General features: G+C 61.4%; 2 protein-coding genes across 12 annotated transcripts in view; one reads left to right on the top strand and one right to left on the bottom strand.

Moving 5' to 3' along the window:
- PISD (phosphatidylserine decarboxylase) overlaps positions 1–10,930 on the top strand; it is a 31,654-nt gene extending 20,724 nt beyond the window's left edge. For 2 of the 11 annotated variants that reach the window (XM_028527385.1, XM_036013700.1), the window contains 7 exons: positions 4,683–4,880; positions 6,392–6,557; positions 7,781–8,017; positions 8,233–8,371; positions 8,612–8,758; positions 9,005–9,165; positions 9,628–10,930. In XM_028527385.1, coding sequence (XP_028383186.1) covers positions 4,831–4,880; positions 6,392–6,557; positions 7,781–8,017; positions 8,233–8,371; positions 8,612–8,758; positions 9,005–9,165; positions 9,628–9,852 — 1,125 coding nt within the window. In that variant the 5' untranslated portion in view covers positions 4,683–4,830 and the 3' untranslated portion in view covers positions 9,853–10,930. Of the gene's footprint in view, positions 1–628; positions 789–3,482; positions 3,774–4,682; positions 5,054–6,391; positions 6,558–7,780; positions 8,018–8,232; positions 8,372–8,611; positions 8,759–9,004; positions 9,166–9,627 lie in introns of those variants that run through there. The other 9 variants (XM_036013701.1, XM_036013697.1, XM_028527386.2 and 6 more) reach the window with 8 other exon arrangements.
- SFI1 (SFI1 centrin binding protein) overlaps positions 10,880–21,758 on the bottom strand; it is a 62,413-nt gene continuing 51,534 nt past the window's right edge. The window contains exons 18-32 of the mRNA XM_036013694.1: positions 21,361–21,436; positions 20,766–20,861; positions 20,235–20,311; positions 19,066–19,168; positions 17,825–17,921; positions 16,343–16,503; positions 15,833–15,907; positions 15,037–15,111; positions 14,712–14,888; positions 14,371–14,633; positions 13,609–13,713; positions 13,243–13,474; positions 11,817–12,154; positions 11,170–11,281; positions 10,880–11,092 (exon numbers count right to left, since the gene is read on the bottom strand). Of these exons, the coding sequence (XP_035869587.1) occupies positions 10,988–11,092; positions 11,170–11,281; positions 11,817–12,154; positions 13,243–13,474; positions 13,609–13,713; positions 14,371–14,633; positions 14,712–14,888; positions 15,037–15,111; positions 15,833–15,907; positions 16,343–16,503; positions 17,825–17,921; positions 19,066–19,168; positions 20,235–20,311; positions 20,766–20,861; positions 21,361–21,436 (2,092 nt within the window). The 3' untranslated portion in view covers positions 10,880–10,987. The remainder of the gene's footprint in view (positions 11,093–11,169; positions 11,282–11,816; positions 12,155–13,242; positions 13,475–13,608; positions 13,714–14,370; positions 14,634–14,711; positions 14,889–15,036; positions 15,112–15,832; positions 15,908–16,342; positions 16,504–17,824; positions 17,922–19,065; positions 19,169–20,234; positions 20,312–20,765; positions 20,862–21,360; positions 21,437–21,758) is intronic.

The following is a 21,758-nucleotide window of genomic DNA, read 5'->3' as shown; positions in this document are numbered from 1 at the left end:
GATCACTTTGTAAACTAGGTGGTTGTCTCACCATTATACTGCACACCTGAAACTAATATAAAATAATGGTGAATGTCAGCTGTTAATTGAAAAATAAAGTTTAAAAAAATGGCAGGCCACAGAATTACCCGACATGTCCTCCATCCTGCGTGTTTGGCCCAGGGGGCGGACCTTGCCCCCTGGGTCTTGTTTGCTGGTCTGCAGGGGGATTCTGTATGTCAGGGGTGTGTCTGCCTGGAGGAAAGGAAGTGGTGTTAGGGGCATCCTGTGTCTTGAGGATGAAGTATGGGAAGGAGCAAGGACTTAGATACCTTCTGTCTCACATTCTCACTTGGAGGGCTAGACAGATCTACTCAGTCCTGAGAAGCTGGCCAGCACCAGAAGGCCCAGCCTGTCCAGAGAGGGTAGCCACCCCAGGAGACTAGCTCCTGCTGAGGACAACGTAACTCCCAACCCAGGTAGTATCACTGGGGAAGTCCCTTGACTGATCTGCAGGGAGCAGGTCCCCTCTCCCCCTTAAAGGGGCCCCTGGGCAGCCGGGCAGGGCTAGGCCAGGGGGCGGAGCGAAGCTCCAGCTGTCTGGTGTCCGCCCTCCTGCCCCCACCCCGCCTGTCTGAGTGGCTGGAGCCCGAGTCCCCGCCCACCAACCCAAGGCTTTCCTGAAGGAGCAGCGCCTCCCCAGAGTCGGGTGCAGCCGGAAGCCGAGGGAGGACAGGACCACCTGCATGTGAGTGAGCTGGACTCTTCTTTTCCGGGACACCCCGCTGGGAGGCCACTTTCAGACCCGGGTGAGCCGTTCAGCTCCCTGCGGTTCGGAGCACACTTTTATGGCTTGGAGCCTGAGGCCCTGGGGCCTGAGGAGCCCACCCCATAGTCTCAACCAAGTTGTGGGCTTCCCCAGCCCACATGGCAGTCATGGGGCCGGCTGGATGAGCTCACTTCCTCCACATCCTGTAGCATCTCATGGCCCGAGAGCCGAGAGCTCGGGATTTCCTCCCTGCTGCCGAAGGGGCCTGGGGCAGGCGTTCTGGGGGACGCTGGCTGCACTCCTCCCCAGTGGGACCTGGAAGTGTCAGTACGTGTCGTCGGGTCTTCTCCCAAAGGGTAGGAGGGAGAGGCTTGCTGCCCTTCATCCGTCCCTGTCCCCACTGGCTCTAGGGATTGCCTGAGGGGAGGGTCCTTCCCTCTGAGAGAGTCCAGTCCCCGGCCCCACCCATCCTTCCCTGGGCCTCCCTCGGCTGGCTTGAAAAAGGCCCTCTTGGGCTTATCTCTCTGCTTCCTCTTCTCTTGCCAGGGCTTCCCCAAGATGGCTCACCCATTTCACTGGGGAGGTCCATTTCCGTATTCCCTACCTGTGAAGTTTTGTCTGTTTTCTAGTCCTGGAACTCAGGGGAGGAAGGGCTGGTGGCCCCACCTGGACACAGCTGCCCAGTGGTCATGCGTCGGGACAGGGGGAGAAGGCAGCCCTGCTCCCCCTGGTGGGAACACGCACTCTGTCAGGCTGAGAGACACATGTTTTGGGGGCACTGGGGTTTCTGCTAAGGCTTCTAGAGGGGTGACCCTGGCGCCTAGTGAGGTTTCTGCTCGGAGAGCAGGTGCAAATCCTCTGTGGCCTCAGGCTGGACGTGAGCAGGCTGCCAGGCCCTGTATACCCAGGGGGAGCTTCCTGGGGGGTGGGGATCAAAGAGTGGACAACCCCGACTCCCTCACTGCCTTCCTGGTCTTGGTCAGACTCAAACGTGAATCTGCCAGGGTCCTGGGGGGGCCCAGGCAGGAGCGCACATGCCCCATCCCCCACCTGTAGTAACTGGTAACTGGCCTGGGTCAGTCCATCCTACTTCAGTTGGAATGTTCCATTCCACTGGGGGGGCGGGGATTGTTTCCTTCATCGTGGTTAGTGAGGGGTGGATGGGGACACTGCAGCATCGCTCACTGTGAACCCCTGGAACATCTCGTCCTGACAAAGGTGACACTCCCCGCCACCAGTGGTCCTGTTGGGCCCTCGCTTCCTGCTCACAGGGGCAGCCTCTTCCCAGTTCCTTCGATCCTCCCAGTGGAGAAACCTCTGCCCCCCACCCACCCCTGAGTGCGGGTCTGGAGGGGAAGGGAGCCGTCGGGAGCCAGGTTTGGGGGACGGGGCCTCACTGAGTTCTTGGGTGGAGTGGGGCCGGGATTTCTAAGCAGAGCTGTGCTGGGCCGTGGTCACAGCTCCGACCTGAGCCTCCAGCGGGTGAGTGGGAAGAGTGGCCATTCAGAGAGCTCCTGTGACATGCGGGGCCTCTCCCCACTCAGGGCAGGCTGTGGGAAAGCAGCCAGGTTTGCAGTGACCACAGTGTCCCTGTCCTCCACCAAGCCGTTCTGAGTTCTCACGTTCCGTGTGGCCAGCCCTTAGGCCTTGTGATGACTTTAAAGTCCTACTGGTCACAGCCCAAAACTCACCTCCACAGAGTGTCCTTGAGACTCTCAGGATAGAGGGAAGGTGTCCGTTCTTCCTCACTTCAGAGCACCCCCCTAATAGGTTCCTTATCCAGGCCCGACCCTCCTCCCCCGCCGCCAGTAGAACTCAGGGAGCCAGACAGGCTGGAGCACTGTTGGCTGTAGGCGTGCTCTGCCCTTGGGAAGTGAGCAGGAGTGGTCTCTAGGGACCCCGTGCCTCCATCCTGCAGCTCTAAGCTGGACAGGGCGCCACCAGGCTTGTTCCCTGGGGAACAGATGAGTGCGTGTCTGCTTCCTGGGGACCTTTTGGGCCCCACAGATGGTGACTTAGAAGAAGCCTGACACACTGGTCTGTGTCCTGTTGAGAAGAACAGGCAGGGGAGTGGCAGAGATGGGACCGAGGAGGCAAGGACCTCCTGCCCGGACCCTCAGGGCAGTTCCTAGTCCCTCCAGGACAGCAGCTCCTCGAGCTGATCCCCCTTGAGCTGCCTGCACTGTGGGAGGGAGGCAAGTATCTGCCCTGCCCTGGTGGGCTGCCTGGCCAAGCCCTGGGACCGGAGGCCCTGGGGGACAATGAATTGCAAGCACATGCATCTGCTTTGAGGACCTGAGGTGTCCCGGCAAGCTGGGCTTGTTTGTGGGCTCTTGAACGTGCCTTCCTGACAGCATGCTGCAGTGTCACCGTCCCATGGTAGGACAGTGAGGAGAAGCAGCTGCAGGAGCCCGGGACTCGCATCCCCTCCCGCAAGGTCTCACTGGCCCCTACCCTGAATCCCCGGTGTGCGTTCGGTTTGAACTTTCTAGTTTCTAGAGGCAGAGAGTCCCGTTCTGGAAGCCAAGCACCAGACTCAACCCCAACTGCCCATCTCCCCTCTGGGCCTGTTTTCCTGGGGAGCAGTGTGAAGCCGAGGCCTGGTGGGCCGGGGAGGGGTGGGGTATGCTCAGCATGGGGGTGGTGTGATTGGTCACCTGAACCTGGCTTCTGGGGTGCAGGGGTGCCGGCTGCTGGTGCTGTGAGCTGTGGGTCTGTCCCTCGGGGCCATGGGACGCATATGCCTTCATCTGCTTCCGCGTGAGGCCTGGCCCACCCACAGCGAGCTCTCCCTGCCCCTCATCAAGGCCAGTGGCCTGGGGAGACGGGCGCTGCTGGAGGCGTCTGGACCAGCTCTGGTCTGGGATGAGCCTGGCCTTGCCGTCTCCTCTGTCAGGGCAGAGACCCATGCTCTTGTCCAGGCCTCAGGCAGCTGTGTCCTGACTCCCGTGGGCCCCTGCACACCTGGAGTCTCACTGACACCCTTGGCAGGTGCCGAGCTGGCCTTCCCACCACTGTGGCCGAGGTGGGTTCGCCGGGGGTCAGGCGGTCCCCCTAGTGTGATAAGGCCACATCTGAGTTGGGGCTTCTTGCTCAGCCACAGTCCGTTGGCCGTGTCGGGTCCTGGGCTGGGTCAGTTCTCTGCCGTCAGGGTTGCTCCTACACCACATTTCTTCATGTAAAGATGGCCAGGCCCCTGCCCCGTGCCAGCCTGCAGCTGGGATTGGAGGCCAGGCGGCTGGACGTCCTCCCTGGGGCCTTGACTTCCCGGCACTGAGATGGCAGCAGCCTGGAATGTGTGCTCCCCTCCCGCCCTGTTATCTGCGAGGCGACTGTAAGGGCTTTGTGGAGGCAGCGTGTCCTCCCCACAGCCTGCGGGCCCCTGGCCAGAGTGCTGTCCCTGTTCCCAAGTAAAGATGGGGACGGCAAGTGGCAGCAGGTACGCACTTCAGTCCTGGCCTGTTCCCAGCTCCTCATTGGTTTTCCCTAATGTCACCGGGGTGCTCATCTTCTGAGGAGCCCTGAGGGGTCAATGCCCAGAGCGGGGGGCTCTGAGGCAGGGGCCATGAGCAGTGAGGCAGAGCCAGAGCTGTTCAGACGCCCAGGGTCTCAACAGCCCCACCTCCCCCACTTTCTCTCCCTCATTCCTCAGATGCTACTTTGTCACCCAAATGGAAAATGGGTCAGGTCCTGACAAGGGAGGGGCCGCCCAAGCAGCAGACAGGGTGACGCTGGGCGCCTGCCTGGAGTGCAGGGCTCAGATTCCCGCTTGTGCTCCTTGAGCAGAGAGGGCCCTGGTCCCCTCCCTGCCGTCGGCTCGCCATCAGCTCCCTGGAGTGGGCAGGCGGCCAAGCCTGGGGACACAATGGGCCGAACCCAGCGCTGGTGCTGCAGGCCCGAGCAGGTGTGTGACCAGTGCCTGTCTTTGCAATAGCCCCAGCTCTGCCCGTGGTCTCTGAGCAGAGGAAGCGGTCCACCGGCCACCCAGAAGCAGTGACAGCGCAGGAGCTCCTTGGGGGGAAGGGAGGAAGGAGGAGGAACAAAGGCGATCCTGCTGGCGCCGCCCTCCCTGCCCGCCCACCATGTGTCAGTCAGAGGCAAGGCGAGGACCAGAGCTCAGCGCGGCGAAATGGTGAGATGCTGCTGGCGGCCTCCTAACCCTGCTGTGCCCCGCCACGACCTCCGCAAGGTCAGAGTTCATGTCCAGCGGCCCCGCAATGGAGGTGGCGGCAGGGGCCTGGGGGATCAGCCCCCGAGGTTGGAGGGGCCCGGCCCTGGGGGCCTGAGTCGGAGAGCCTGCTTCAGGTACCCGGGGAGGCGGAGTGGGCTGGTGGCCCAGTGTCTGCGTTGCACCCAAACTGCCGCTCCCCACCCGCTCGGGGGCAGCGCTTCTGGGATTGGTCCCTGTGCTTCTGCAGTGAGCAGGGCGGGTGGGGGCACTGAGGGGGGGAGCAGTGATTTGTCTGGCTTTGCTTGGCCCCCAACACCCACCAGACCTTCTAAAAACAGCAGGGCAGGGTGGGAGAGAGAATGCACGCAGGCAGTCTGGGGAGCAGTGGAGATGCGGCACCTTCATTGCCAATCACCGAACTGGGCCCAGCCATCGGCTCAGTTCTCCGTTTTTTTTCCTGCTTTCAGCATTAGCTGAGATGCCCCTTTGTTCCTTGGTTTGTTCAGCAAGTGGGGGCAGAGGACCCAGCTTCTCTGAGAGTGCACAGGCCCGGATAGGAGCCTTAGATTATCCAGTTGAATGCCTTCTTTTTGCGGATGAGGAAACTGAGGCCTGGGGACATTCCCAGAGTGGGTGGCAGTGTAGTCTCTTGAAGGCTACACCAGGGCCTGAGGATCCTTTCCTGGGGCTTTAAGTGTGTGAGAGGGGCCTTGGGCCTCACCGATGTGCCTCGGGAGGTTCTGGTGGAAAGGCTGAGCCTGTGCTAAATGCACTGGGTTTAGGCGGGTGGGGCTTGTGAAAAGACCCCCACCTTTGCCAAAAAGAGGGGCCTGGGTTAGGTGTGTGGCCCCAGCAGACCTGAGAGGTGGCCTGAGGTGTGGGGGCAGGTTCCTCCCACCAGTGCCTGGATCTGAGAACCTGACCTGAGGTAGAACGACCTACCGTGCAGGTGGATGGAGCAGTGGCAGTTAGGGGGGGTGTGAGTTTTCCTCTGAGGTCTTGTCAGGCCTTTTCCCTTAATTTATCAGAGGAGAGAAGAGGAGGCCTGGGCCATCCTGCAGCGGGTGGTAGCAGAGCTCCCCCACTGCCACCTGCAGCTACGCTGAAGGGCCCTGGGAGATCAGGCTGGTCCCTGGGGCCCCAGGAGGGTGGGGGCTGCGAGGCTAGCTCTGCGCCGGCTTCCCACGCTGGGCCCGGGTGGTGCGCAGCCCTGGAGGGCCTCGCCGGGGCCGCTCCCTCCGAGAGGTTAGGAGCCGGACCCCATGCTCTGCGTCTCAGTGCGGGCAGGTGTGAAGGACTGGGGAGCAGGTTTGCTGACCAGAGGCCGCCAGGCCCCTGACTCAGAATGGGGGTGGGACGAGGGGCACGGCCAGTGCTGCTGGACTTCACTGAGAAGCGAGCTTGCTAAGGGTGGGGCGGTGGTTGCCAGGCCCTGGCTGCTGACCCGTCATGCGTGGACGTGTGCCCTGCAGGTTGCACTTCCCCCAGCTGGCCTTGAGACGGAGGCTGGGACAGTTAAGCTGCATGTCCAGACCTGCCCTGAAACTGCGCTCCTGGCCCCTGACGGTCCTCTACTACCTCCTGCCCTTTGGTGCCCTCAGACCGCTCAGCCGGGTGGGATGGAGGCCTGTGAGCAGGGTAAGTGTGTGCGGGCTGTGGGAGCCGAGCCCTCCAGGAGGGTGGTGGCAAAAGGCGAGTTGACTGAGGTCTTGCTCACTGTCCGCTGCCTGCTTTCTGCCGACCTTGTACCATTTGGGGGCTCTGCTTCTGGAAGGAACCCATACTGCGCATTCAGAAAATGGTGTCTGTCTCATTGCCTGTGTTCAAAGAGAAGTGAGCTTAGAGGTGATTTTGAGGAAAATCCAAATTAGTTCCTAGGTGTCAGAGGGTGGGTGGTCTGGGAAGATTGGAATCTATTGAGGCCCCTTAGGGTGGGGATGCCTTTGAGGACCTGGGAGCCCTGGGCCGTTCCCTGGAGGGCAGACTGACCCCAAGAAAGAGACCCTGCTCCTGGGGTCTTGAACAGCCCCAACGGGGTGTTGCAAAGGCTTGAAAGCTAAGGAGCTTGGGCCAGGAGACCTGAGGCCGCACAGCAGCTGTGGCCAGTGGACAGGCATCAGCAGGGAAGAGTTCTGGGAGCCGCTAATTCAGTACCTCTGAGAGGTGTTTAAAGTTGGAATGGAATCTTTTACACCTTGGGGACTTGGTGTCTTGGTTGTGTTCAGACAAGCGGCAGCGACCAGTTAGAGGCTGGTTCCCTTGTTCCTCCTGGGAGGAGCCTCAGGTGCAGACGGCTCTGTGTTCTGGTGCATCACCACAGAGCGCCTCTGAGCGCCGGGTGGGGCTCTGCAGGGCGTGTCCGGGCCCTGGCCCTGTGACAGTGGTGCCGCGCATCTTCCTGGTATCGGAGTCCCCGACCTTGGCGGGGGCACATTCTGTTCCCCGCTGGGACAGAGATGTGCGCTTCGGGCTCTCTGCCCGGGCCTCCTGCTCCTTTCTGGGGTCCGGGACACAGGCGCTGCTTCCTGCCGCAGCCCGGTGGCGATGGGATCAGATTCATCCGTGCCCGTGCCCCGCTTCAGGAAACAGGACTGTGTTGGCCAGTGTCTCCCCGGCGCTAGCATGGCCGCAGTTCTGTGTGCATGACTGAAACACCTGGCTCGCAAGTCACTATGTTACAGCTTCAGCCAGCACTCAGTTTGTGAGACCAGTCGGCAGGTTCAGTCTGGTTCCTAGTGAGAAACAGCCACATGGGAACGCCAGCGTGGGGCACCCAAGACTTCCAGAGGCGGCCCCATCAGTGGCGGGGAGTTGACTGGGGCACAGCGGGCTCAAAGTGTGGCTGACTCATCCGCCTGCAGGTGGCCTTGTACAAGTCGGTGCCAACGCGCTTGCTGTCGAGGGCCTGGGGCCGTCTTAACCAGGTGGAGCTGCCGCACTGGCTGCGCAGGCCCGTCTACAGCCTGTACATCTGGACCTTCGGGGTGAACATGAAGGAGGCCGCCGTGGAGGACCTGCACCACTACCGCAACCTCAGCGAGTTCTTCCGGCGCAAGCTGAAGCCGCAGGCCCGGCCTGTGTGTGGCCTGCACAGTGTGGTGAGGCTGGACCCCGCTTCCACGGCTCCCTCTAGAAGCGGGATTCGTGCCCGTGCCTTCAGGAACCAGCCCCTACAGACCCCATGGGTAGCCCGATGGGTGTTCCTCCCAGGCTGGGCCCCGGTGGGGAGGAGGAGGTCCATGTCTGCACCCCCTCCTCCGCCGTGTCCCTTCCCCTCCCATCCCTGGCAGTGAGACTCTCCCGACCCTTCCAGATCAGCCCGTCTGATGGGAAGATCCTCAGCTTTGGGCAGGTGAAGAACTCTGAGGTGGAGCAGGTGAAGGGTGTCACCTACTCGCTGGAGTCGTTCCTGGGCCCTCGTGCCTCCCCAGGAGACCCGCCCTTCCCACCAGGTGGGTCCTTGCCTGGCCATAGCCTGTTGGCCCTGCTGCAGTGTGGCTGGGCTGGAGGTCAGAGGGGGAAGGTTGGGAGCAGGCCAGGGACAGAGGGAGGGACTCGGGGAAGGCTGGAGGAACTGAGAGCGGGCCCCCTGGGCCCGGAGTTCAGGGCCTCCCTGGAGCCTGTGTCCACACTGTGTGCAGGCTCCCTGCTGGGAGGCACTGGGTCCTTGTCTCATAGCCTGCCCCCCACAGCCACCTCCCACAGCTCCTTCAGGAACCAGCTGGTCACCAGGGAAGGGAACGAGCTCTACCACTGCGTCATCTACCTGGCCCCTGGGGACTACCACTGCTTTCACTCTCCCACTGACTGGACCGTGTCCCACCGGCGCCACTTCCCAGGTAGGCCAGGGCTGGCACGTGACCGAGAGTTGCCTCTGAGACCCAGACGGATGCCCTCAGCTTCTAGGTTTCAGGGGGACCCAGGCTGCAGACTTTGGGTGCTGAGGCCAGAATTGACGGCTTTAGTCCGGCTGGGCGTGGGCAGAGGGGGTTGGCTGGAGAACAGCCCTGTGGTTTGGAATAGCTGGGCCCTGCGAGGCTGGCCCTCCTGCCGGGCGGGGAGTAGCAGCGTCCCTGCTCCCGCAGGCTCCCTCATGTCTGTGAACCCCGGCATGGCCCGCTGGATCAAAGAGCTCTTCTGCCACAACGAGCGGGTGGTCCTGACTGGGGACTGGAAACACGGCTTCTTCTCGCTCACAGCTGTGGGCGCCACCAACGTGGGCTCCATCCGCATCTACTTCGACCGGGTAAGCAGAGCCCAGGCCCTGCTGAAGCCCGAAGGCTAGGCCACGTAGGATCCCTCTGCCCTGTCTGCCCCCACTTGCCCCTCTCTGGAGGCGGCCGGCGAGGGAGGGGAATGGTGGTCTTGGGTGGGTCATGCTGACTTGGAGGCCCGGCGTGTGAGGAGACAGCCAGTGCCCGCCCTGCCCAAGGTGCTGCCCCTCTCGGTGTTGGTTTGTGACTGCCCGTTGCCCCCGGGTGTGGTCTTGCAGCACCATTTGTGGAGAAGCGAGCCGGGTCTGATGCCTGCCCGTCCCTCAGTGGCCCGGCTCATAGCGGGTGTAGGTCACTGTCTGGTTAGAAGCCGGCCGCTGGGCTGAGTTGCTGTCCCCGCCTCCCTTTCCAAGCTGGGTTGGGGACGGGCTGCAGAGGTGCGTTCAAGGTCCCGATCACAGGTGTCTACATGCTCTGCCCCCGGCCTCTCCCAGGACCTGCACACAAACAGCCCCCGGTACAGCAAGGGCTCCTACAACGACTTCAGCTTCGTGACACACGCCAACAAGGAGGGCATCCCCATGCGCAAGGGCGAGCACCTGGGCGAGTTCAACCTGGGCTCCACCATCGTGCTCATCTTTGAGGCCCCCAAGGACTTCAACTTCAAGCTGAAAGCAGGACAGAAAATCCGATTTGGGGAGGCCCTGGGCTCCCTCTAGAGCCTCTTTCCTGGCTACAGCTGCTGAGGGACCTTCCCTGAACAGAGAAGTGGGAGTCGTCTTGAGGGGACCCTCCTCAGCTGTCTGTGGAGGGGACTAGGCACCATGGAGTCTGACCAGGCAGGACCTGGGTGACTTCTGTTCCTGCTGTCCCCAAGGTGCGGATGAGGTCAGCGCTCCCGTCATGCCCTATACCTGTTTCATCCCCTCCTCCCACCCTAACGAGAAAGTGAGTGCCGGGATGACCAGAGATTCCCTTTTGGGGAGAGAGGGTTTAACCCCTATTGTGTAGACCAGAGACCTGTGTCTCCTGGCTAAGCATTCAGTTGGTCCTGGTTCCTGTCTAAGATGGTAAGTGGTACTGTACCTTTTTGCTGTTCCTCCTGTCACTGCTTTTGGCCTCGCCTGCACAGGTGAGGTGCCTCCTGGCACCGACTGTGGGCCTGCCTGCCCCCAGAGCAGGACGACACGGCCTTTAATGCAACTGCTTTCTGTTTCTCAATTCACCCCTGCTCACTGGGAAAAGCTTTCTTCTTCACACTTGTGGCTGAATGCATCACCCGACTCTGCCAGTATCTTCTGAGGATGGTGATTAATGGCCAGTGCTTTGCAGACCCCAATGAGTGAGTGACCTTCTGGAGCATTAAGTCCAATTACTGAGCCCACCTGACTGGTGCCCCACACGGATGGGGCAGGTAGTGGTCGCACGCTGGGGCCGGGGGAGAGCTTGTGTCCCCTCCCCAGATCCAGACCTACATTAAATATGGGACAGTTGCTGCTATTGATTCAGGGGCTTATGTTGGAGACAAAGGAGCCTTGGTGTATCGGGGTGGGGAGGCAGAGTCAGTGCCTAGAAAACCTGTCCCCGGGCAATAGGTATGCAGTCCTTGGGGAGCCACTGATGGTGGGGACAGGGCCAGGTTTCATGTCTCCTGGGGACTCTGAATTTCTCCTGCAGGAGAAGCCATTTGAACTTTTTCAACTGTATCAGTAGCTCAGTATTTTTGTATGAGAAGTGGGAGACTTCTGAACAGTAATTCATTTAATTGCAACATTTTGAAATAAAAAATGAAACTCAGTTCAGCTTTGCATTCTGTTCCTGGAGGTGGGCCGAGGCCTCCCGGGGGCTGCGGCTCTAGCACAGAGCCCGCCGCAGCACCTGTACTCGGGCGATGCAGGCGTCGATGGGCTGTCGCTGAGCCTGGAGCTCTGCAGCCAGCTGTAGGATCTGCAGTTCCACCTGGAGGCCAGGTAGGGACAGGCTAAGCTGAGAGGAAGCACATCCAGAGCCCATCCCAGGACTGCGTGGGACCTCACCTCCTCCAGTTCTTCCTGCACCTGCTGCTCTGCTTCCTGGTCGTCAGGCCTGGGCTCCTCCCGACTCAGCTCCAGCCACCGGCGCAGGCTGCTCGCTTGCCGCTGGTAGGACCTGAGGCAGGGAGACACCTGCTGTGTGCCCGGCTGGGCCCTTGGTGGAGGCCCAGGCTTGGAGTGAAGCATGTGGACTATTTACTAAGGCAGGTGGAGCGGGGGAGAGCTGTTCCTGTTCCTCTCCCAGCCTCCACTGTGTCCAGCAGATGGCACCTTGGATGGACCCGGGGGGAACCCCTCCCTGTACCTCCAAGGCTGCTGTTTATGGTGAGGGTCCCCAGCCTGGGCTTAGAGGCTGTGGGCTCAGAACGCAGACCACAGGCAAGCCAGGACAGCCCACTGCATGCAGCGGGGGCCAAGGCCTGTCTTTGCACCTTTTCATCATGTGACCCATTCAGGTTTAAAATTTTGCTCAGTTTTGTTGTCCCCCTATCCCACAGGTAAGGCCAAGCTGGCCTTCCTGAGGACGGGAGGGGTAAAGATGCCCCTGTGTGCCGGGGGCCGGCAGTGCTCAGTGCAGGTGAATCAGCCCTAGGGCCCTGGCAGCCAGTTCCCAGCTGTGCCCTGTGGGCAGGGGTGTTTCTGGGTCGTACCTGAGGTTCTGCTTCATGCTCTGGTAGTCCTGCAATTGCCGCTGGATGTCCTCAAGTTCAGCCTCCAGGCTGGCGTGGCCCGTGGCAACAGGAGAACAAGCTTGGTCTTGCCCACTCTCCTGGCTGGGCCCAGGCTGAATGGAGGGAGTCCAGGTGCTGGGGGTGGCCCAAGTGCTTGCTGTGCTGACAGACCTCAGGCACACACCTGCAGTTTTGGAGCCCAGCCCAGGCCGGGTGCCTGTGAGGTCCCCAGGAAGGAGCAGACGGGGGTCGGGGACACTGGCTGGCCCTACAGGGGCCAGGGGCACATGGCCAGAGGAGGTCAGCCACGCTGATGCCTGTAAAAGAAGGAAGGACATGAAGCAGGGACGTGGGAGGAAGGCCTGGGACAGGGTGTCAAGGCTGCAGGGGGAGGGTAGGCGAGGCCCCAGGAGCTGGGCCTTCCCACAGCCAGCTCAGCTCACCTGGAGTCCCAGCCCGTCGTCCTTCCTTCAGGACCGGACACCAAGCAACCCATCCCTTTGCAGTCTGGCCCCGCCCCTTGCCAGGGCCTGGCGCAGCACTGTTCCAGTCGTTTCAAGCCTTCCTGACCTTTCACCCCTGCCCCACTCTGAGCTGTGACCTTTCAGTGAGAAAGGGTTCAGAGACGATTGTTCTTGTCCAACCACCTACCTCCATTCCTCCTGTTCCCTCCTGATGAGAACATCGCCCACCCCTCACCACCCCTGCAGCTCTCTTCAGGCACCAACCCCCCTGCCGTCTCCTCAGCTACTGAGCACCCGGGAGCTCTCACTCCTCCTTGCCCGGACCCCTTGGTTTTGATTCTCAATGTTTATCTCCAGACCTGGCTCACAGTCCTGTTACTTTATCTCAAATTTGAGAGGTTCAAAACACTTATGCCTCACCCAAATGGGCTCTCAGCATTCCCTCTTTCAGTGAGAGAACTCATTATTCCTTGAGTTACCCAAGCCAGAGCCCTAACTTCACGTGTATCAAACCCGTCGGAACAGGCCCTGCCTAGTCTGCCTCCCACCGGTTTCGGCCCCGTCTGCCGCCGCCAGCGCCTTGTGCCGGGCCGCCAGGTCACAGCAGCCCAGCACCCTCCACAGCCTCCCACTCTCTGAAACCCACTTTCACCGGGGCCTGCACAGCCTCCGTGATCTGCAGTTTCTCTGCATGTCCTGTCTCTGCCGCTGGGACACATACAGCCTCCTGAGCAGGGGCCTCGGCGGGCTGTTCCCTACTGTGTCCCTAGATCAGTGGCACCCATACTTGGTGAATGAACGAGTGGCCCCACTACCTCTTCCTGGGATCAGATTCTTCCAGAAGCAGCAGGTATGGCTGTAGCCACAGCACCGCGAGCACAAGAAACAGCACTGAAGACCAGACCAAAGAATGGGACCCCAGGTGGCCAGAGAGGACTTACTCTCGCGGGTGCATCCACCCCACGTGGCATGAAGGAGGACGGGGGCAGCAGCTCTGGGCCTGTATTCACCGTGGGGGACAGCTTCAGGCCAGGACCACCTGGCAGGGCTCCAGGCTGAGGCAGGGAGCTGCTGGGGACCAGTATTGTCTGGGCCTTTTCCGGCAAGGGCCTCGTCAGGGAAGGGGCCACTGGCTGGGCCGTGCCTAGGCCTTGTTCCCTCGGTGCCTCAGGCCTGAGCAGAGGGAAGGCAGGAACTGGTGAGGCCTAGGTACCCTCCTGAGGAGCTGGAAGGAAAGGGGGCATCCACCCTCAGGCCCCAAATCGAGGTACCATAGGCTTTTGGGGGTCCAGGACCATACAACCTACCCCTGCCCCTCAAGGGTGCTGTACGCCAAGGGCCTCTGGTTCTGCAAGGGGTCCAGCAAGAAGTTTGGGCGTCGTGGCTGCTTCCTTGCCAAGCGGACAGCATTGCTGGGAAGAAACATGGGCCTGTTCCTTCCAGGCTGCCCAGGGCTGCAGGGGGCCTGAGACCTCTGTGGGGTAGGGGGTCATCGGTCCAACCGCTCCAGTCCCACAGCGAGACTGAAGGCCAGAGAGGAAGGGCTTCTGCCTAAGGTTAGCAGGTGAGTTGGGGTGGGCCTGAGCCATGGAGAACTAGCAATTCCAGTGGGGCGAATCTGGTGCCTCACCCACGTCATCTCATTTGAGCTTTACAGCGACCTTGGTCATGCAGTTGCTTGTCCCATGTCACAGGGGAGCAGGCTGGTCAGGGTCAGGGTATGAGGCAGACAGCGCAAGACTAAGGTCCAGGCCAGTGGCCCTCCCCACAGGTGACCTTCCCCAGACCCAGACAGCACTGGGCACTCTGGAAGCCAACAGCTGCATCAGCAGTCTGCTGGGATGGGGCTGGGACCAGGGCATAAAAAGTGGGGTGTCCAAGAGGGAGCCCTGTTTCCTGGATGTTAGGGGAGAAGAGGAACACTGGTAGGTCTGGGGGCGGGACTGCCCTAATGCTCTTCCTCATGTTGTGTCCTCTCCCTGAGCTCGGGAGGGACAGTCTGCAGGGACAGGTCCTGCTAGAGAGGAGTCCCAGCAGCTCAGCCATGGCCCTGAGGGAGGGCTACTCACAGCTCCGGGAGGTGCGGCTCCCCAGCATCCAGGGCCAGGCCGCCCAGAGCTCTCTGCAGCTCGTGAGGAGCTCGTGGCCTCTTGGCCTCCAGGGCGGCATCCCCAGCACCAGCAGCGACGTGGCTGGGAAGGGGACCCTTGAATGTCACCCTTCTGCTGGACACAGTGGATGAGGGGGGCTGAGGCGCCCTGCCTGGGCCCAGCACCTTCTGTTTCCACAGCATGGCACAGCGGTGGACTGCCCGGTGGAGGCTGTGGGCCGCCTGCAACGGCCTCTGTCAGATCCTGCCATGGCCGGCCCGCCCGCCCCCCACTAGAAGGGCGGGGGACCCTGGGCCTACCTGCACTTGCTGCTGTGCATGCAGCTGCTGCCGGAGCGTCTTCACGCCGGCTGTGAACCGCAGGAGGCAAGTGACACCCTCCTGAAGGAGCTGCTGGTGGTAGGCCTGCACGGCCTGCTCCAGTCTCGCCTTCTTCCTCCTCCTCTCCAGCACAAAACCCCGCCACGCAGCCCACACCTCCGGGGGTGGGGGGAGGGGAAGGTGAGGCCTGGCCCTCCCTGCTTAGGCTCCCCCAGGGGCTGTGCCTGCAGCCCACCCTGCCCTCCACCGAGACACAGTCCTCTCCCGGGAGCAGCAGGGCAGTGGGACGAGGAGCCCCCAGTACCTTTGCCTGCAGTGAGAGGGCCCAGAACCATAGGGCTCGTGCCGTGCTCTGCTGCTCCTGCCTCCTGTTCGCCAGCTGTGGGCCAGAAAGGAGAGGTTGCCGAAAAGCCACCTTCAGGAAGCCACCCCGACCACAAGGCCCTGTCAGTCTCAGACCCCTCTGCCAGGCCTGAGGGGTTGGATCAGAGACTGATCCTCTGGCAGGAACAGAGGCATAGGGCTCCAGGGAAGGGAGTCCGTGGGGCAGCACGCTGGGCTGGCCGGAGAGAGGCTGGGGACATGTCCACATTGCGATCCGGGGAGCGAGAGGGACCCGTGCACGTGACGGTTTGCTGAGCAGGACACAGTCCCGCCTTGCATAGACTCAAAAGCAACTCCCATTAATTTTTGCATTTACCCTGGAATGTTTTTTTTATTTAAGGTTTTGTTCATTTATTTTAGAGAGGGGAAGGTAGGGAGAAAGAGAGGGAGAGAAACATTGACGTGTGAGAGAGACATCGATCAGTTGCCCCCTGCGTGCATCCCACCTGGGGACCAGGCCTGCAACCCAGGCGTGTGCCCTGACTGGGAATTAAACCAGTGACCCTTCACTTTGCACAATGACGCCAAACCAACTGAGCCACACCAGCCAGGGCCTGATGTATTTTTTAATGTGACACATAGGATCCTGAAGTGACTTGGCCTTATATAGTCACAGGTGGGAGGAAACTGGCAATGCCCAGAAATGCTGGGGTTAGGGTGGGGGGCATGTGTGGTGGAACAAGCCCTGGGGGAAGGGGCTTCTGAACAGCTCCCACCTGCTGTCTCCACTGGCAGAAGCAGGACCGGCTGAGCGTGTGGGCCAGGAGTTGGGCGCCCCGCCGCTGCAGGAGCTGGGGAGAGAGGGCACAGAGGGAGCAGCCTGAGTGTCAGCAGGTGCCCCACACCCAGACCGCAGGCTCCCCACCCAAGAGAACGGTCTTCACGTCGCCAGGTGTGCTGTGTGAAGCCAGGGGCCTCCTGCACCAGGCCGGGGCTTCTAGAGGATTCCACAGGTCCTCTGGGCCCGACAAGCCATGACGCAGACTGAACTGGGTTTCTCTGCTGAACCATCATCCATCCACCAGTGGGAGACCCAGTCGGAGGCTGGAGTCCCCCAAGCCACCCCAGAAAGGCTCGGGCAGCCTTGCACCCACAGGACCCCAGGCCACCCAGCATCCACACTGGCTGCTGTGAGTTCTGCAGGAAGAAGGACCCCTTCCTCCCTGGGAGGAAGGCTGGATGGCTGCACCGCACAGGGGAGCTTGGGGAGCTGCTGCCTGCCTCACCTTCTTTCTGACACAGCCCAGATGATGCAACTTCCAGCGGGCCAGGCCCTGCAGCAGCAGCTGCCGACGGTAATGCTGCGCCGCTCTCTCCAGCTGGGCTCGCTGCTGGGCTGCCCTCCGGCCACAGTCCCGCCAGCGCCGAAACCAGGTCCTGAGAAGGCCTAAGGCAAGTCCGAGTCAGTTTGCTCTTTCGTAGGGTCCACCTACACGAACTACGTCAGGGGCAGGGTTTTAGAGAGCAGAGTGGAGAAGGCTGTGTGGGGAAGCTGGGGTGTGTGCCCACCGCCCAGTGAGACCACCACGCATGGATTTTCCTCTGTGGACAGCTCTGGCCACCATTAGCAACTGTGAGCTCCCTGGGCACTGGAAGCAGGTCTGTGTTTGCTGTCATGACCTGCCTGAGAGCCCGCCAGAGCCACAAGGACCGCCGTGTGCCAGGGCCCCCAGAGTGCCTGATGCTGCCAGGTGACCCAGAAGTCTGACAGGGTGAGAGGCGGTGGCCCTGTCTCGCCGGGGAGGAAACCGAGGCTCAGCAGCCGAGCAGCCCGAGCCAGGCAGAGCTGCGTCCTGCCTTTGGTGTCTGTGTCACCAGGTTCCCTCTGGAGGAAACACCCTCCTCCGTTTTCATTGTTTTGTTTTTCACTCTTTTCTTAGGCTCTGAGAAGAGCACTGATGCCCAGATGGGGTGCCCTCCAGTGCCTGCTGGGGGAATTGGGGGGCAGCGTTCGCAGCCTGGAGACCAAGCATTAGCACTGAATGCTGACACCTCCGGGCCCTGCTCTAAGCACATGTACATTAGTCTCACTGGGTCCTCATAACAACCCCCGAGAGACAGGCAGCATACGCCCACTTTACAGATGGAGAAACTGAGGCCCAGAGCCAAGGACTCGCCCCAGGCGGCACAGCCAGCGCTTGACTCCTGGCTGCACTCTGTAAACACTGTTTTAACAATAATACCTCACTCCTAGTCGGTCCTCCTCCAGCCCCAGCCCTCGCTCGGACTGCCAAGGTGTGCCCACAACAGCGAGGCCTTCACTGAGCCAAGAAATGGCCCCACGGGTGTCGAATGCACATCTACAATGCGCTGAGAACACAGTCTCAAGTCTCCCACATCCCTTGTCCCATCCTTAGGGGACATGGCAGTCCCAGGGCCTGCCGTGCGCTCCAGTGACGTGTCTATAAGCCAGGGAACAGCGAGGACCGCTGCGGGCCCTGGAAGCTGGAAGAGCCACGGAAGGGTTCTTCCTCAGCCTTCAGAGGGAGCACGGCCCTGCCAGCACCCTGCTCTTGGAACTGGCCCCCAGAGCCCCGAGAGAACAGTTTTCTGGTGTTCTAAACATCCCAGTCTGTGGTGCTTTGTCGCCTCAGCCACAGGACGGTAGTGCACAGGAAGGGGTCAAAGACTAACGGGAAGCAAACAGCACAGCCTGACAGTCCCGGGCCCTTCCCAATGCCCTCCTCGCCGCCGGGGGCCCCGCTTACCCCTATCCAGCACCTTCCGCGCCTCCCGGAGGGCGCAGTGCTCCTGCTGTCGGTAGTATATCTGCACTGACACGGCCTCCCGCCACTGGGCCAGGACCTAAGGGGCAGTGAAGAACAGAGAGGCGACCACAGCATGTCCTGGCGTCCTGGGGACTCCCAGCTCTGCCGGCAGCCCCTCGGGGAAGGAGGCCGAGTGGTGGACACATGGCGCTGAGACACATCCCCAGGAGAACGCACCAGAAGGAATTAGACGTCATTCTGCTGAACTCGTTACACGGAAACTACACGTTACACGCACTCCTTCGTATGTGAGACCAATGAAACCACACTAACAGGACACTTTACAAGGAGTCAAGCAGCCAGGGGACGCCTGGTCGGTGCCTGCTCCCCAAACTGTCACGAACTCCACTCGCCCCAGAAAGGCCTCCTCCCTTCTGAGCCCTGGGGCCAAGCGGAGTCCTGACCCCACACCCGGAGCCAAGGGGAACGGAGCAGGGGAACCACATGCTGGCCGTGGCGCTTTCCTGCGGATAGGCTGGGCCTCGGCCAGCCGTGTGCACTTGCTCTTCCTCCCCAGACACTTCTGAGCTGTTGCGAGTGGCCTGGCCTGCCAGCCGGGCTCCAACCTGCGGCTGTCTGCCACAGCGCCCCGAGTCCGGGCTCCAACCTGCGGCTGTCTGCCACAGTGCCCCGAGTCCCGGGACCACCTCTGCCATTTCATTTGTTTTGAGTCCCTTCTGTCTTCTTCCCTCAACCACGTCCTACCACCCCTTCCCCTCTCCCAGTGCATGGGGACCAGACCCCACCAGGTGGTATTTTGGGGCCACTTCCCACCAACAGTGACCAAATGGGGCGCTCCACACTTTCCAGAAAGTCCCGAGGCCAGACACCCTGCGAGGCTGATGAGCAGGGGCGGGCATCCCCTTCTGGCCGCTGTGCAGATGCAGGGGTGAAACAGTCTGTCCTAGGGGGAAAGTCCGAGTGCGCAAAATGCTGGCTCTGACACAAACTAGTTTACTCACTACACATGCTGTGCTCTGCTTTAATAAATACTGGTTCATAATTAAGTAAAATAAATAAAACCCAACGGCTCACCTGGCTCTGGAGGAGGAGAGTCATCCCGTTCTCTACGTTCCTTGTTCCGTTCAAATCCCTGGCACTGCCGCCCGCCCTGCCGCCCGCCCGGCAGGAGCACAGTCCCAAACCCTCCTGGGGGACCGGCTGGCCTCCCCAGGCCTCACCTTGAAACACAGGGCCCTTCTGTAGTGAGCTCTCGCTCGAGAGGTTTTCTTAGCCTCCTCCACGCGGGCTGCGGCGTTCTCTCTCCAGCAATGGAACACGTCCCTACAGGTGCACAGGCCGGGACAGGGGTGGTGACACTAGTGTGGAGAGAGCGCCTGAGGCTTCTGTGACCCCCTGCTGCTCCTGCAGCCCTCCCGGAGTCGAGGACGTGCCGTGCCGCAGAGCGTCCCTTTCACCCATGTTTACGCTGACGCAGACGTGCAGCTCTTGGTTGCCAAGCACCTGCCGTGCCAGGCACGGGACATCATGGTGACCGAGCCCAAACACCACACCCTCGTGCAGCTAGGTGCTACGGGGAGCACCGAGTCACAGCTAGGCACTGGCAGGCCGGTGACTCATGCCATAATGAGGGAGCTACAGAGACCGGGCGGCTGGAGGGAGGGCCCCGGGACCTCGGCACCAGGCCCGCAGTTGAGTCAGTCCAGGGGCTCCCTCCTTCCGTGCCCCTGTGAGGAGCTGAGTGGGCACTTCGTGGGACCCCGAAGGAGGGACGGCCGTGTTCAAGTCCAGGAGGCCCACCGCCCACAGGCAGCCTGGAGAAGGCAGGCAGGAGTGGAAGGGGGAGGCCTGCCGGAGGAGCGAGTTCAGAGCGTGGCTCGGCGGGAGCTGGAGCCGGGGCAGGTGACCTCCGTGGGTGTCACAGACACAGAGGGTCCTGAAGATGGGAAGATGACTCTGGAGAGTCAGTGAAAGGCCTGGGGAGCCAAGCGGGGAGGCAACGGGCTGGGAACTGAGAGGTGAAGGAGCCACCGCAGCTCCCGGAGCAGGACAAGAGCTAAAATGGTGCCTTGAGAAGTGAATCTTTCCAGTCTGAAAAGGGTGGCGGGGGGGGAGCGCTCAGAGGAGCAAGACTAGCGGGAAGTCTCACAGACACCCAGGTGAGAGCTGCTTCCCTGAGGACCCACTGTGCACACAGCAGGGGCTCGAGACGTAAGAGGTGAACCAGCGAACAGGGCGCCTGCTGTGGAAAAGCCAAAGCTACGCTGTGAGCGGCACGGAGCAGCCAGGCCCGCCCTGCGCTGGCCCTGGACAAAGCCCCCACCCTGCCTGGGTCTGGAGTCTGCTCCCCGGTCCTCAGGCTGGGCCTGGGAGACGCTGGGAGACTCACCGCAGCAGCTGCCTCTTGTGCTGGCTCTCCCTGGCCGCCACCTCCTGTAGGACGCTCCGCACCCGGCTCTGGTAAGTCTGTAGGAGAGCAGGACCGGAGGCCACCCCTGGGTGCTATCCCCAGGCAGGCCTCAGAGGTTCTCAGCAGGGACTTTGAAGCTAACAGCGCTCACCAGAGGGAGGGGAGAGGCCCCAGGCCAGGAGACCACCCACACAACAGGGAGGGGACTGTCTCCCTAAGTCCTCACTCCTAAGTCAGACCCCTGCACTGCTGGACCAGGGGCCGCTTTGAGAATAAGGCTGGGGTCCCCAGACAGCATTTGTTTTTACTTTTCTTGTTTGTATTTTCCGAGCAAGTGTGGAAAAACTCAGCCCTGTGGCTGAGACCCACTGTCCAGGGCGCTTGCTCTGTTTGAGAGTGGTGGGATTACTCTTTTGTGAGCGGGGCAGGAAGGACGAAGAAGGGAAACAGAGTCTTCAGGATTCCCCTCCCCCAAAGGCAAGCCCAAGAGGGGAAGGCAGCAGCCCCTACCCCCCAGGTCTGCAGCGCCCTGTGTTGCAAGGTGTGCTGGTGATGCAGGTCCGCTCGCATCAGCTTCTGCCGCTCGGCGGCCCGCAGGGCCAGGCACTGCGGGCAGAGGAGAGAGCCGGCCTCAGAGGGCCGGGAAGGGCAGGCTCGGCTTGGCCTCCTTTTACACACAGTTTGGATGAGCCTGGGTGAGGGTCAAAACCTGGGAGCCTGGCTTCCCCACCTAGAAACAGGTGCCTTGAGGGGGTTTGTGGTGATTACATGGGGCCAGTGCCCGACTTAGGATAAACGCTCCAGCAATGTCGGCACAAATGTCTTTGCTCAGAGCAGGGTGGGTGTCGGTGGCCAGACCGGGAATTTCAGATTCGGTGAGTTCCGATGAGAACAGCCTCACCCATAAGAGAACGAGGCACTTGAGCCAATCGTCTCACGGAACCAGGCTAACATTCTTCATCTGCTGCCTGGCCTCTTCCCTACGCTCCGAGGCAGGTGGTTTCAGAGGGACCGGGGAGCAGCCCATATGGCTGCTGAGTCACACTGACACACAGCTCCACCTGTCCACAAGCCACATGCGGGTGGCGCCTGTGCCAAGCCTCACCTCCGTCCACCTGTTCCAGGCCCAACGCAGGAGCCGTGCCGAGTGGAACTCTGCAGCCAGCACCACGCCCGTCTTCCTGTGCAGGGAGAGTCAGAGCTCAGCGCTGCAGCCCTGCGCTGGCTGGGGCCTTCCCGGGAGGGGCGGGGGAGGGGTGCCACCTCACCATCCCACGCTCCTGCCTAGCGGTTCTTAAATCTGCAAGAGAGTCAAGATTGCTCCGAACAAATGCCAAAGGACTGGGGCTGTCCACCCGGGAAAGTGCACGTGTAATCGTTTTCCCAGACTGCCTCACGGGGCTTCAAGTACCACCGAAGCCTGTTCACGTGCAGGTGACCGTGCAGGTTAAATGTGGCCAGAGCCTGAGAGGTGGGGGGACCTCAAAGAACAAAGTGGATGCA

The sequence above is a fragment of the Phyllostomus discolor genome, chromosome 13, assembly GCF_004126475.2.
Source record: "Phyllostomus discolor isolate MPI-MPIP mPhyDis1 chromosome 13, mPhyDis1.pri.v3, whole genome shotgun sequence".
Taxonomy (NCBI): Eukaryota; Metazoa; Chordata; class Mammalia; order Chiroptera; family Phyllostomidae; genus Phyllostomus; species Phyllostomus discolor.
This window is presented reverse-complemented; position numbering and strand designations above follow the sequence as displayed.